Source organism: Streptopelia decaocto (assembly GCF_964273445.1).
Source record: "Streptopelia decaocto genome assembly, chromosome: 2".
NCBI classification, from domain to species: Eukaryota; Metazoa; Chordata; class Aves; order Columbiformes; family Columbidae; genus Streptopelia; species Streptopelia decaocto.
The window spans coordinates 138,881,216-138,897,524 of record NC_138655.1 but is presented as its reverse complement, the minus strand read 5'-3'; the positions used below and the strand labels follow the sequence as shown (position 1 = coordinate 138,897,524).

Here is a 16,309-nt window from a genome sequence, read left to right as displayed (position 1 = left end):
CCACATCAGTTTTTATCTTTGTATACATGGAGAAGAATAGTTACATTTTAATACTTTAATCACACAAAGCACAAGTGATTTTTGTTTCTGAAATAGCATTGCCATGTTCATCATGTTTAGCAATAGCTGGAAAAAATTGGTGAGTCCGTGGGAATTTGTGATACCAAGCGATTTAGTGAAGCTGCAAGCAGGCTGTGAGGAACTAGAAGAAAACCAAGATGACCACACCACAACTGAAAGTAAAATTTGCTTAATTGAAAATAAAATTCACTCTTGAAAATTGCAAGCTAGTGCTTAAGGAAAGGGATAACTAGTTCCTCAGAAAACGGTGTGTTCTAATCCAAGGATGGCTACTTTGGAAACACATCAGGCTGAAGCTGTCTCTGAGCTGCCAGTGATGCTGGAGAAGTACATTGAAGACAGAAGAAACAAACTGCATTAAAATAGATAAAAATAAGATTAGGAGTATTACTGATTGCATTATGATACCCCTTTTGTAAAGCATGGTGATCTCCTCCTCCTGGACACATTTTCAGATTTGGGCTGCGGCCCTTGGCGTTCAGGAGCATGGCTGTCTGTCTGTCCCTACGCTTACGTGGTGGTAGCACTGCAGGTCTCCATGGGCTTCAGCTCAGCTGCAGCAGTGTAGACAACACCTGAGCTGTGTTGAGTCCGCTGGGGCAGAATTCAGAAATGTTTTGACCACATTGGAACCAAGAGAGTTGATTCACCCAGCGCTTTGCGCTCTGTGGCTTTGAGCTGGTGTCTGGTGCCTGGAAATGCAGAGACATGATGCTGCAAGAAGCTGGGGCCGTGGGGTCCCAGGGTCCCTCAGTCCCTGTGCAGGCAGTGGGAGGGGGGAGTCCTGCACTGGGCACCCCCAATGTTTTAATTAGACTTCCATTAGCTTTTCTTCCCTGGCTGTGAATGAGGCTTGGGAGTCCAGCCAGAAAATTCAGCCAGCTAAATCAGATGTCTAAAAATGGATGAAAATACTTAGAGAAAGGACTTCTGTGTGACAGGAGACTCAAAGATTACCTCATTTATTGATGGGGGAAAAAAAGCAACACAACTGATGGGTGTAAAATGAGGAACGATACGAACACTGTAAACCTTGCTTTCCTTGTATCAGTAAATGGCAGGCAAATGATAGACAAAGACAATGCATTTAAATATTTTAAAATTAATATTTGTTTCTATGGTGATAATAAGCATGTGACATCTAGTGTCATTAGATAATTTTGAGGTGAAGAGGATGAGAACATTTATGTGAATAATGAGAAGAGTGACATTTGTGCTTATTCTCCAAGGCCCTTTGTATTCTGCTTAATGGATTTATTTTCTTTTTAAATATAATTTTCTCTTCCATAATTGGGTTTTATGAACTTCATGCAGAGTGTAAGTCACCTTCCCACAGATAAGAACTAGGAAGAAAATTCTCATATGAAGAATTTGTTCTATAATTGTTTTCAGACTGTTAGATGTTCTTCTGCGGTATCTTGCCCCGAGCACTGTCAGAGGTAAAACACCAGACAGTATCCAGATCTGTATGGTAGCTCTTATTTAATCTGTTCAATATTTTCCTGATTTTTTTCCCTTTTTCACAACGCATTAGCTATGGCTCATATGGGTATTATTTCTGACGCAGAGTGTTCTGCTCAGCCACAGGCCTCATTGCAGTTGATTTTGTGTCCGTCCCTGACTGGACTGCTGCTCATAATCTCATAATGTGCTTAAAGACTAACTCGGAATGTCACATAATGTAAGGGTAGCTGCTGTTTTTACTGAATGCTGCATCACATCTGCAACTATGTTTTGTAAAGGATTTTCATAGTTCCTTATAATTTCTAGAGGCAGCACAAAGTTTTAGTTCTAAGTTACAAAATCCTTTGTGGCTTTGGGGTCTGGTTGGCTTTGCAGTCATGCCTGTCTAGAGCTTTCATCCAGAAGTTGCAATCTGTTTGGATGCTCAAGCTTACAATTTTTAGATTCCTATGTCTGGTGGCTCATTGGAGATCTTGTTAGTAAAAACTACGGGTATCCTGCTCTAAAGAGCACTTAATGATCTTTACAATAAGCTTAAGCTTTATTTGAGTTGTTTTGACGAGAATTTTTTAGTCAATTAGGAGTGAAGACAGAAAATATGCATCTGTTTTTAGAGTCTGATGTGTCATATTGTGTTTGACTTAAAACACGCACTTTTACCATTTCTATGTACCCAGAAATGTTACTGGACATATTTATAGCCAATTAAGAAAAACCAGTCAATCAACAAAGTGTGCTCAGCTTCTTGGAAGATGAAAGCAGCAGAATCTTTAGGAACACACAGGTACCGTGCACATTAGTGCAACAGTTGGATCAAGTAACATTTGAGGAAAATACTGCATTTCATGAATGACTGACAGCCATTATAGCTGAATTAAATCACAATTTGCCTAAAACAAAATGAAGAAGATTTCAGTAAAGAAAAACTACTGCAGAACTATATAGCATTCATAGCAATTGCAACAATCTTATGCCTTTGAAAGAAAAAGCGATTCCTCAAATTTTCTTTTTTTTTTTTTAAATGGAGTTCATCCAAGGTAAGCAATAAAGTAGTTTAGAGATGAGAAATTAGGACAAAAGAGGTTAGATTTTGATAAAACTTAAGGTATATTGTAAGGTGCTTGAAAGGGTGTGCATGTGCTTACATTTCTGTGTCTGGTTGTGTGTATGTTTGTTGATTTTCTGGAATACCCAGGGTGTTGAGACAAACACTTGCAAATATAAAAACTAGAAAACAATGTTGCTATTTTTCCGTATTTAATATACAATACTTACTGCATTTGTATTCATTTTACATTTTTAGATAAAAGAAAAATATAGCTAGAAAGGTGAAGTAAACCTCAGGAAAGAAGTTTTAAATACAAAACTATTTTTTTGCCTTTTTACTTTCCAATAATTTGGGAACAACTAAAAAGAGCTTGACACCGTGAAAATTTTTATTATATCGATTTTCATACTGAGCCCTCAGCAGCCAACAATAAATACACAACTTTGCTTTTCTTGCACTGCCAGCAGCAAAACGTTCAGTTCCAAAGGACTGTAATTCTGATATAATACAACATTGATCACCTTCTGTGTGCCTTAATTTCATTTCCTGTATTGACACATGATTATTTTTGCAGTCAACCATCTTTACAGACTTGTAAAAACTAAAGGATATGCTATATGGTAAGGTGCATGCTCCGATGAACTTCAATGCAGTCAACGTAAAGCAGCCCCAGCAGAGGGTGTTCTTAAGTGGGAAGCCCCGCAGGGCGAGATTTGGGCCGGGGAGCAGGCAGGCGGTCAGGCCAAGGGGCTTGGTTTGAAAGCTTGCAAAAGCAGCTCTAGAGTTTCTGAAGCATCTGCATTATTGCCCAGCCATTTTGTACAGCAGAAACACCATTTTTTTTCCCAATGCGCATATGGTGATCAGCAGCTATGCAAGAAGAGGTGAGAGGCTGCAAGATTTCGCATACAGCAATGGTGCAGTACTTTTATATACCACAGTTTGCATGTTGTAGCCCCTTGATGTCGTACTGGTGACTAAAAGTTAAACCAGTATACTTGAGTAACAATTCAGGAGATCACTTACATTTCTCTGTACCTCTGTAGGTGATACTGTGTTTCCCTAATAGGTGATTTTAATGCTGAATGCAAAGAATGTAAAGAACACTGAATAGTAACTATTAAGCACAACAGAATAAAAAAAAAAAATGATGCACCTTTAAAAGAAACAGTAACACATGCACCTTTTCATGTTTGTACCCTGATTAAAATAACATCTTGAATTTCAAGTATGAAGTGATACAGTGAAATCATGTCCTGTGAGCAGGTAACAATGGTAGTCTAGGTAGTACAGTTTGCACCATAGGTAACTTTCCACCTTGCAAAAGAAAGTCCTACTGCATATGTAGGTAAAGTGACTTGAAATGCTGAAACTCGACATGCCAGCTCTTTCACTGGTATAAGCTGATATAATGCTGCAGAAGTCAACAGGACTATGCTGATTTTCACCAGCTGAGTAAGTATATGCCCTAAGGTGAATAATAATAATAAAAAATTTGAAACTGCTTTGCATGTTTTCCTGGAATTATCAAATCCTAGACACCTCCAGAGCAAATGATATTTTATTACAAAAAAGGGGGGAAAAAAAAGTCAAACAGCATTAGAGGCTGTTTTAATGTATTCATATTAGTTTTTTGTAAAATCATACTCAGAAACAAAGGTACTGAGATGGATTTAGGTTTGCTAATGGATGTTGGTCTGATATAATATCAATTAATAAACTCTGGATGTGTCTTGGAAGCTGTCCTTGCTGTTCATAGTATTCTGTAAACCTGAAAAGTTTCCATAATGCCTTTTGAGAACATAACTTATCTTGCAGATTCTGAAACCAGTAATCCATGAGAGTTACAAACAGGCTTAACTTTCTCCATGTCTTATGTTGACTTCCGTGGGATTTGTAACATGTAAGGTAGGCACACATGGAGTGTCTAGAGCAGTAAGAACTAAATCTCATTTCTGATACGTTTCTGTACCAGCATCACACTTTTCTCCATATATCCTAATGCCACTAAGAAGTGCACTTCCGAACTTCTGTATAAAAGAGTAATGAATAGAAATTGTGAGAGAAATAATGTTACTAGAGTTAATGTTTTTTATCACACATTACCATTTATATAGTATTCTTGCTGATTTACTAAGCTTGAGTATCTTTATATAGACCTGAGCTGCCTGACACTGAAATTTGTAGACTTACAGGTCAAGTTCTTGGTTTAATTTAACTGTAGTCAGTGGAGTTGCAACAACAGTAAATTATGCTAAATGATTTAAAATACTTTGAAGCTCCAATCCTGTTTCATGCAATTGTGCATGCACAAAAAATACCTAAGTTTGCTGCCTTTATGCTTTTGTTTAGCCAACAATCTTACTTAAAGTCCAGACAGACAACTCTATCACTGGAAAAAACCTTCTTCGGTTACAAGACACCACACAAACTTGGCCACTGGCTTAAGCATCTGGAGTCGAGAGATACCTGCTGGACCTGCTCCAAACAACATAAAGCCAAAGGCAGCCTATGTAATGTTTTCTAATATTAATTATTCAGACAACATTCCCCCACTATGTGTAAAATTAGCTCTACAATAGCATTTCAAAGTAATCTGCTTATTCTTTTACATATTAAACAAAAAATACTCTAAAGCATAAAAAATACTACATCTGAACACACATACTAGTCTAGTTGCAAAACTCAATGTACAGTATGGAGCTTTTTTGTTTTTGACTGATCTAGCTTTCTGCCTCTCTATGAAACTAGCTTCACTTCAACAACCAAAATGTATACTAAATGCAAATATACAATAAAGCAGCAAGACTTGACACATTTTTTGGCAACTACCCTTTCACAGGACTAGTGTGTTTTCATAAGAAATAACATACTGAATTATAATAGCAATAATTTAGGTTAACGTCAAATAACTTGCAGATAAATGTGTCCACATCTTAATAAGCACTGACCCCATTTATTGGTGTCTTGGTGCCGTTATTAACCATGTGTCCTCACAACTACAGTCAATTACTAAAGGAAAGCCTTTTTCTGCAAATACTTTCTGTGAGCAATTATACTCACATGAGTAACCCCTCTGAGCTTGGTGGGGCTGCTCAGGTGAGGTACAGCGTTCATGGGTTTGCATACTTGGGCCTTCAGACTGAAGAGTTTCAAGCTAGTGAGGAAATACAAATACACACTGTTACACAGAAAGTAGAAGACAGACAGACGAAAGCACCCTGTGATGCTTTGGGGAATTATAATATAGACATAATTCCCAAAGTAGACAGTTCAACTTCTAAGACATTGTTTTGAGGGTATAATTTTTCTTTAACTAGAGCATTCAAAGACATTACACTTCTAAAGCTGTTCAAAGTCCAGCTAAATATTACATTAAAAATACAACCCATAGGAGAGTCAATGGCAGACTACTTAAATGAATTGGAATAAAATAGACCATAAATACATTAATCTGAATGCTTGAAAAGAATTTACAAAGAGATTAAAGACTAAAAGGAAAGAATAAACGGGTGCCTGTGGGCTTGGTTTCAGTGCCAAAATCATACAGTTTTGTGTAGAAAACAGATTCTATCAGAAAAACATCACATTTATATTTTCTCTATCATAAGCATTTTGAAATGTGTTTCTCACTCTAACAGAGTGACTGCCTTGCCTGTGAAAGGTGCCTGGCTACGAGTCCTCGAGAATCTTGCAGTCCTCATTTCAATTGGAACCATCTCTCATTCCTTACTGAAAAACACCGCCATAATGGAAATGTCTTTTGCCCACATTGCTGTGACTCTAGGTGGGATGGAGAGGGGAATTCAGTCTTCAGGAAAAGGGATTTTGAGCCTTGCAGAGAATGACAGCAGGGTGGTTTGACAGTGCTGAATGCAAGGAAGGTGTCATGGATATGGAATTCTGTTGGACTCTAAACAGAGACAACTGATTCACCTAATACTGACCAATAGAGAGCGATCAGAATTTTTAGTCAGTGCTGGCCTGCTCTGGTAAACTAGAGCTAAGCTTTTCTACTCAGTTTATTGTGCACAGTAGGAAGGAGAATGGTGGTGGTGGAGGCGAAATAAAATCAAAACAAAGATGGAAAACCACCGGGTTGCCAGACATCTAGGGAGAAAAAGGAAATGATGGATCAATCTTCGTAGTCTTTTCAGCTTCTAATCTCATGACACTGCAGTTCTGTCATGACAGGTAACTTCAGTTCAAAATGTGCATGTCAATCCATACTTTCAGACAAGCACATACCCACTGAACTTTATATAAACCACCTTGTAGAGCCCTGCATCTGCGAACTTCTTGTCAGCATCCCATTTCTGATGTACTTTCTGTTGTAGTTGCAACCCATGGTTATAATCACCTTTTTACAAGGGACTCCAAGATAAAGTCCCTGCAAGACATCATGATGGATTTTGGGCCTCGCTGGACAAAGACTGAGAAGCTCTTATTTAAGTACACTGCAGACCCAGGCTATATTTTGAATCCTTTCTTTTTTCTTCTGTCACCAATGAAGGATGATTGTGATACATCATCATCCACCTGGAAAACACTTTGTCTTTTCCCACAGCATGTCCAGAATTCACAGTCATCCTTTTTGTGTAGTGAGAGAGGTTTCTTAGGAGAGTTCTTAGAACACCGCTCTTTAAAATGCAAAAAAAGTCAACTGTCTTAGAAACAGTAAGCATACCGTCCCCTCTAGGTCCTGGAAAGACTTTTCCTCATGAGAATATGTTGGGGGTTAAGGCCTGTCTGTGCCTAGTACTTGTGGCAGGGCTCTGTACTCAAAACTGCCAAAGCAAAAAGCAAAGGGATGAGCTTGGTTGTCTCCATGCACCCAAGTAATCTTGAGAGTTGGGGACCTTCATATCAGGAAGAACTGTTTCGTAGTTGTTCTGCTTCATGCTGGGAGGAAATAGTGATCTCAGGGAAGGGGCAGGGAAGGGGGGTGAGCAGTAGGAGGCTGGCACTGCTAGTCTTGTCCATATCTGCCAAAAACTTCTGTACAACAGAAGCATCAGTGGCTGCTCTTGTAAACATGTACATCAAAGACAGTTGTCCAGGGATCTTCTGTACTTAGTAAATAATCTTCTGAATCACAAATTGTTACGGCTGATCAAATGCATTATGTTCAATCTATTCTATTCTAGCTTATCTCTGCTTGAACCAAAGGGCGTAAAAGTAGCACATGCTTTGCCATATTCTACTGTTGTATAGAGATACAAGTCAGATACAAGTGACAGGTAGTTAGGAGTCACTGCAGCGAGAGGAAGCAGGGTGTTGCAAGACTGTTGAGGAGGAGACTCCCCAGGGCTTCTTTAACAGTGTCACAGTAGGATGATCTGGGATTAGGAACCGACAGCGTGAGTGGCCGGGTGACCTATCACATTATGTATAGAATCAGGGGTTTCCCACTCCTGGAACAGTGAAATTTGTCTCTGTGCCAAACCTAGTTGCTCACTTAATGCTAGGATCAAAATTAGCTGCTTTCTGCCGACACTTATGCAGCCACTTCAACATATGGACTAAACACAACAAAATGCTACTTAGCTACTTCGCTACTTCTGTATTTTTGGAGATGGCATAACAATAGTTAACAGTGGCTCTCAAGTTGGCACAGCAGCTCAGAAAGCTCAGTTTCTGCTGTACAACCTACAAAAAGCCTTTTTTTTCCCATGGCAGATGGTTCTGCAGTATTACTTACACCAGCAGATTTGCTCAGACTTGCTCCTCTGAGATGATGAACCACCTGGACTGATCCAGCAAAACCTGCATGTGGATAATCTTATCAAAATCCAGGTGCTCAAAACCATGCCATTTTGGATTGGCCAAGGATTTTCAATTTGCGGCATGAGTCAGCTCGCATTGCACAATGACACGGCACACTAATGGACGCTGTTAGTGGCTCTCCTGCGTTACAGCTATACGTTCCTCATGTCTGCAGCCAAGCGACAGGCAGTGTCTGTGTGGCCAGCTTAATCTGCTCTCAAGCTGTCTCATAAGACTTTTTTTTTTAATATCTGCAAAGAAAAAGCTCTAGCTTCTGCAAACTCTGACTTGAAAATAGAGCTGTTGCTATGTTAAAAAACTGCTCTGAAACTCATGATTTGAGTTGGCATAATAAGTACCTGGAACTAAAGTCCCATGCATGAGTCTTGCTTTATCATCTCATGCTTATAGAAGTGAATGACAAGAGAAAGCAAAACGTGGAAAAAAGTTTTCCCCCTACGCTTATACATAACTTTTCCACATATTCAGATTCACTCACCAAAATTATCCGAACTGTCATAATCTCTGCCCAGTCTTGCTATCTTTGCAGCACTTCACAATTTTCTTCCCTCATCTAGCTACTCAAAATTGATCCTAACACTCAATAATGGTGGTTTTGTTTTTGTGTGTTTTTTTTTTGGTTGGTTGTTTTTTGTTGTTGTTTGTTTGTTTTTTGTTTTTGTTGGTTTTTGTTTTGTTTGTGTTTTTTTTTAAGGCTGAGGATTTGCATAACATGACATACATATGAAACATGGAATAAGAGGAAAGGTAGCACATTGTGGACCATTAACTACAAAGTCTTTAGCAGTAATTGCACCAAGGAAGCTGGCAGTCTGTGAAAATTCATTTTCCATTCAGTGGCAGAGACAGTGCTCTCTGCCTGAGTTTAACATGAGCGTGTCAATAGGAGCAAGTATCCATGTAAACACTAGGAAATGTGGTTTTTTTGGGCATGTAGATGGGTTTAAGGTGCAGATAGCTACATAGCATGGATGCAAGTTTAGCTCACTCAAAAATGCACAGCGAGCTTGAGAGCTCTACAGCATATCCATGTAGACATCAGCAAAGTAAATCACAAGACAAATACTACCTGTTTTCCCTTCTCTTTTCAGTCAGCTCGTATTGGTTGCTTTAGTGCAAATGAACATTAAAATGGTAGTTAGAATAAGTCCAATATGTGGATTCCTTTCTTTCATAAAGCCCTATCAAGGTCAGTGAAAAAGTGTCCATTTCAATGCATATTTAATACACATGACTTGAATTTACATTTTTCACATTGTAAATACACTCCTTTTCCCTTATTCCAACAATATTTTCCCAATAGTTCCTTAAAATCTCATTTTTAATCTTTACTAAATGTCAGTTGTTTGTTTTAAAAGGAAGCAATATCTTTTGTCTGTTTTTTTTTTGAAACAAAAGATCTATTCTACTACAATCTCCCAGTATCAAAATATCCATAGCAGAATCTTCTTACTTTCTCTAGCCATGCACAAGTCTCATTGACATTGGGCTGGACGAAGCCCATCAATATATTCTAATGAAGATAAAACATTTAATCTGAAGGACATAATGCCATACGGTTAGGGTGTTTTGGTTTATCTTAGCTGTTTTTCACAGTCTTTCAATAAAGGCTGGACATTCGAATATTGCAGAAGCTCTCAAAGGACTTTATTTAAGTCAAAGCAAACTTTCCACTAACTTGCTCACAGCAACCTTGGGCTTTTCTGCCCAGAAATCAACAGGCTCATCTAAGCACGGTGCTGGCTAATTTCAGCTTCCACTGAACACATACAGAACTGATAGTATCTACTTGGACTTGCAGAATCAATTGTGAGAACAAGTTCCTATTCGATTCAGTTCTGTTTGGGTGCCTTTCACTGTCTGCATTAAAAACATACACATAATTTTTCAGGATTTTTTTAAAGTGGGAAAATATATCTGTTCAAAATGTTGAATGTTACAGCTAAAATAATGATTTTTAGATGGTTTCTGTAAGAATCTAATGAGCTATTTTTTGTATTATCTGTGCACACTACTCCTAAGTGGTTTTTATGGTTCTTATATTGTGTATATTCATATACAATTCTTGCTAAGCTTCAAACTAAAGGGAAGAAATAACACTTAGCAAAAGTATATTTGTCAGTTCTTAGGTCCACATCTTTCTTCTTTTAAAGGTCTAGTTCTCTTAAATTGATGAGAAAGCTGCTTATTTTTTACATGAATTACTGGGATTTTATGGTTACAGAGTATGGTTCAGAAACCAGAATTATATTACAGCCATTACCTAACAATTCGCAAAGCAAAAGTATATAATAAAATAAATAGATCACAAATAAAACTCCTATTTGAGTTGTACAGCCTGTTAGACTGTTAAAATAGTACTTGGGTTTTTGCACACCTGAACTGTACTTGCACAAAAAAAAGGGCTACAAAAATGTAACTTGGGAGGCTGAACATATAAAATCCCATTTACTTGTTTCTGAATATTTTCTTCATAGAAAGTAATCTGTATATTCCAATACTTAGTAATAAAAAAAAAAGTAAAAGCGATAGCTTATTAGCAGTCAGTTATTGAAGATTTCAGCATATAACATGTTATTATTCTCTGTGAAAGTAAAAATATATTTCTTAAATTTTCCCACACAACTGCAGTTTGGAAAAATGCTTTTTCTATTATAGGAATTCCAATAAAATAATTTACACATTAAGAGAACTGTGGAAGCCTGTTAACATCAAAAAAAGATCTTGATATTTAGAGGCAATTTTGTAGCGATAAAATAAATATGTTAGGGTCCTAAACTTGTGATCAATTCAAGCTTCAAGCATAACACAACAAAATCACTCTAATAACCTAGTATCTTCTAATTCACATTATAGATAAAATCAATCTATTCCTGAAACTACTGTATACGAAAAATACTATCCAAGTGGTTCTATAAAAAAGAGTTCTTAGAATAAACATTCTCATTATTCAACTGCGTCTTATACATGGAACATAATTAATTTATGTAGCCTTTTAAACCAAACTGTGTGGTTTATGATTCATATACGTATTTGACAACTGATGTGGTTTCAGTTGTGAGTCAGATAAGTGCTCTAAGTTTGTTGGCTAAAAGACCAGAACAGCATGTTTTCTCTCTATTTTCCACATTAAAGTTGGCCTAACAGCAGAGAGAATTTTATGTATAAAAACATGCTTCTCAAAGACAGTGAGGGAATCTGTGAAAAGTAGCATGGCACAGTATTTTCTTCTTATTGACCAAAAGAACCATCAAGTGTAAAAAACACATAAGAGTTACGACACTGGATACCATCCCCCACGCAGAAGATGCTCAAATGCTACAACTTACTGACACCTTTCATGTAAAAATCTCTGTACATATAGCACCAAATTTCAATATTTTGCGAACATGATTTCCTCATTTTTTGGTGTATTTTAGAACAGAAACAGAAGTACTCTGACAGAAAGATACTCTGACCTTTACCACTGTGGATTAAAAGGCTGCAAAAAACCTGGAGTGTGGGCATAGCCTACACAGAAATATGCACAAACCCTATTTTCAGAATTTTATTTGGCACACAGAAGGCAATATAGGTGTATGCAAAACTAACGGTAAGCAAGGAGGTGCCCAAAGCGATTCTTTTTTAATCATCGGTTCTGGGCTGCTGGACTAAAAGAAGCACCACTTGGTAATAGGGATGTAGGGGACACTGACACTGTGTAGCTATTGAAAATTGGGAAGAATCTTGTTGGAAATAGCACCTGTGAGTGTTTCTGAAACCTGTTTCCATAAGGGAGCTGAAGAAGAACTAGAGAGCTAGAGTGAGTGTGGAGACAGGTGAAGAGGGAGAAGGGCTGCTGCAGATGTATTGCTATTGTTCAGCTCTTTGCACTTCACTAGCTGGCTTTGGTGAATTTTCTCCTTGGCTATCTGGTTCTCCTGCAGAGTTATGTAGTAGTGACTAAAAAAAAAAGATTGGTGGGAGATAGAAGATGCTCCTTCCATTACTTAGAACACTCTGTTCTCTGCTGAGAAGAGCCCAGTGCCTAGTTGTGGGTGCTCTAGGAGCTAAACATCTATACTTATTTTTAACATTTTTTTTTTGTTATTTAGTGGTTTTTAACTGCCGTTGAACTGCTTCTGTAGAATGCATACAGGCATAGTTATTGCTAAGAAGAATTGCACTCTGAAGTCTTATTTAAAGGGTGTACAAAGAGTTTTCATCACAGTCTGGAACATGTGTTTTAAGGACCACTTGCTTTTCATATGCACAGTTCCTATGACCTGCATGTACAGCACTAATGAGTAAAGGCACTCAAATATTAGAGCTATATCAGTAAAATAAAAAGAGCAAGGGCATGGGCTTGAGCACACTCCCACAACTGTCTGTACTGTCTAACAATAAGCATGATTCCTGGCATGATTTTAGCCAGTGCCAGTACCTTGCCCAGGCAGAGAACAGGCTTTCTCAGTTCACTAGTGTAAGTGAGGCCCCACGGTTTGGCAGGGAAGACTGGAACAAGAGTAAGCCATTCAAATGGAATGTCATCCTAAAGAGACTTTGGAAAGGAGGTCATTTGAAAAGTCACTGATCCTTCAAATCTAGGCCCTTCCTACCACAAGGAACCCCCATTAAATAAATCTTTTCCCTTACCTATGTTGTGTTCAAGACACAACATAGATTTCTTGTTTTGTTCCTGCCAGTGCCACTTGAAGGATGTTCCAAAACATAAGCATTAATGTAGCCCTTCTCAAGCTGTTTTCCTGAATACCCTCATTTATAACCTGTTTCTATATTAGGCAACATACAGCACCATGTTGCAGAAGCTCTGCTTCTGACTCTTTAAGCCAACCTCTGCTTTTCCCTGTTGCTCTCTGAGCTCTTCTTCTGATACTACAGATTGGGACATACTGCTCCAGTAGTTAACTTCCCTGTAATTTTCATATTCTCATTAGTTTTGGGGATAACACTAACCTTTGGCTTAAAGTGTTCTCTTCCCTCCTTTTTGTTTTACCCTAATAATGTACCTACATTCAGCAATAATATTCTCTCTAGCCTTTGCTTTGCTAATACAAAAAGCTCTTCTAACATGGAACAGATGCACGTCTGAGAGTTTTGAGCCTAATTTGAAAGTAGCCTCTCCTCCCCTACATTTTCACCCATGAGAGTTGCTGGAGAACTCTAAGAGAGTTTCCTGGCAGCTGCTGGAAGCCACACCAGCTGAACGCCTTGATAACGTACGTATGGTAGCTGGGTGCTAGGTAAAATGTGGAATGTTTTTACAAGTGCTAAACTGTCTAGAAAACTTTTCTATTTGTTACTGTCACAAGATTCTTCTGAATTTTGGCTCTCTTGTTCTAATTAGTGTTTAAAAATGGTTAGCAAAAATTTCACTTTGGCCTATCCTTTTCTATGGAAGTTCAAACTTGTTGACACTCAGTCTATTGACCCATGGAGGAATAGGGCTGGGACAACACGGTACGGTGGGCTCGCAGTTCTTCTTGGAGGTCGAAACAGCGAGAATGACAGAGGCAAGGCCAAGATTGGAGGGTTAGCTGCTGTGGCTGCTCCCTGGCCTTCAGCTTGCTGCTCACAGAGCTTCCAAAATTCTTGTGTTATGCATCTGTAGTATCTCTGTGTGCGGGTGCCCCGTGCATGCTCTTGCCAGGCCTAATTTGCAACTTGCCTGTTCATGCTGGTAAGTTTTGCATAGGCATCATTCTGGGCATGAAGAAAAGCACAGGCTGCTGCATGCATGCATGCAAGTCATCCTTTTAAAATTTGGCTTATTTAAACCAGATGAAATTTAACCATATATAGCATAGCTATGTGTCTAACAGTAACAAAAAGCTTTATCCAAGAGACAGATAAGACCCAGTCACTATCCTAGCAATGGGCCATGTCCCAGACAGTGCAGATACCTGGAAGAGAGTGAACAGTGAAGTTTGCCACAGCAGCCAGTCTATCACAGTACTGAGAAACCTGCCAGGGAGACGGCTACAAGTTCCCATGCCACAGCTGGAAAAATTATATTGCTCAACCCAGTGTTAAGGACCTGATTCTGCCAAGCATGCTGTGAATGAGGATATAGTGCTGGCTCACTAGCTAGACAAGATGAAACAGAGATGAAGAAGAGAGAAGCCAGAGGGACTGTCACAGAGGTAAGCAAAGCTAGCTGCCTCACTTATCATCAGAGATACTGCAATAGTGTATATTTATGGTTTTACGGTAAGGGCTAACTCGTTGGACCAATATTTTCCCCCAAGTCATATCCAGGTAAATGCACTAAAATCATGCTAGGGAACAGCTTTTATGGATTTAAAATATTTCTTTTTTTTTTTTTTTTTTTAACCAGTACAGTATTAAAAAAATAAAAGCTTCTTTTTTAAAATACTGAAAACATATTTTAGTTAAGGTAAAAATACTAAATATAAAAATTTAAGGTAATATTTAAAATAACTGTGCTATAAAGGCATGTGAATTGCTTGGTTATTTTGACATTCAATAATGGCACATTAACCCTAGTGGAGAAGCATGTGCCAGTATACCCACATGGTGGTTTAGGAGAGAAGCTCATGCATTTCTGCATAGAAAACAAGTCTGCTTAATAAATGACATCTGAGGGATTTCGTGACAGTAATGTTAATGAACTTGTGATGCATGGTGGTGTGTTGCAGGTAAGGCAGCGCAGTATACAGCATACAATTCAGCACAAATACGTATCTGTGCTTATTACAGGTATAGGATTCTCTGCTTCAGAAGAGGATTTTATTCTATTGTCCTTTTTGGCTGATCATCAGAACAGGTTGAAGGCAAAAATCTGTATTGATTTTCATTGGCTCTGCTCATGTCTTTGAGCTGCATATCAGGAAATTTGGAACGAGATAAAAGAAAATGTACATGCAGCTGTTTCCAGAGAGGAATGATGGGTTACATGATGGGCTAGAACATGCCTGGATTTCAACACAAACTGACCATTAGGAAGCTGAAAGAGTCTTTAAGAACAGGACTTCAGAAGTTTTTTAAAAGACTTGTTTTTCATGACATGCACACAAACATAGCTAGACAATAACTTGTTTGTGTATGAAAAAAACTAAAATTTGAGACACTTATTATGACCATCATCATCACCGTTATTTTTATAGAGCAATAAAATGATAAAATAATCCATCCGAGTCTTCAAGTGGAGAAGCACCTGCATATATGCTATGAATGAACAGTAGCTGGATGTATTAATGCATATACCAGTTAACTGCAGGTTGCAGAGATCTGATATTTCAATGCCGTTGTTTAAATATCACTGTAAGAAATCACATAATAATAATAATAATAATAATAATAAAAGTACCAAATCATGCTTCAGCAGCTAGAGAGAGAGATTGCATCATGTTTTGGCAGTGACTCGATCATCCTACTCCACACTGGCAGCATTCAATATTAAAAGGATAAAATGGCAGGAAAACCGGTCAGCAGCTTCTCTTCGTCTGGAGTTTTCCCAGGTAGATAAACAAAACCAAAACAAACATAAAGCTGCAACAGGAGCAGGTCAAAGCCTTGGCCCTTGGGTTGATCTGATGAAAGTAAACTAGATTGATTCCCTTAGAAAGCATATGACAATCTCAAAATAAAAGATAAGTGCATAAAACCTCCAAATAATAATCTTCGCTAGAACAGCTATGTGGTTTGTATGGTACAGTGGCCTTGTCAGCTACACATCTTGTTCATTTATGGTTCATCTTCAGTCAGCATTATGACGCATTCACCTCACTGGAGTTTTGGCTGGATGACATGTGAGAGTCCAGATTCTCCTTGCATTTCTCCAGATCATGGAAATATGGGTGAGAGAGGGCAACATAGGCAGATATTCTCTTGGCTGGATTGAACGCTAAGCATTTCTGTAAGTATGAAAAGAAGTTGTTTGTAACTACAATGTACAGTTAACAGTGC

General features: G+C 38.2%; 1 protein-coding gene across 4 annotated transcripts in view; it reads right to left on the bottom strand.

Moving 5' to 3' along the window:
- The window catches only part of CDK6 (cyclin dependent kinase 6), a 145,528-nt gene that overhangs the window by 759 nt on the left and 128,460 nt on the right, over positions 1–16,309 (bottom strand). For 2 of the 4 annotated variants that reach the window (XM_082045631.1, XM_082045632.1), the window contains exon 8: positions 2,786–16,257. In XM_082045631.1, the coding sequence (XP_081901757.1) occupies positions 16,111–16,257 (147 nt within the window). In that variant the 3' untranslated portion in view covers positions 2,786–16,110. Of the gene's footprint in view, positions 1–2,785; positions 16,258–16,309 lie in introns of those variants that run through there. The other 2 variants (XR_014183344.1, XR_014183343.1) reach the window with 2 other exon arrangements.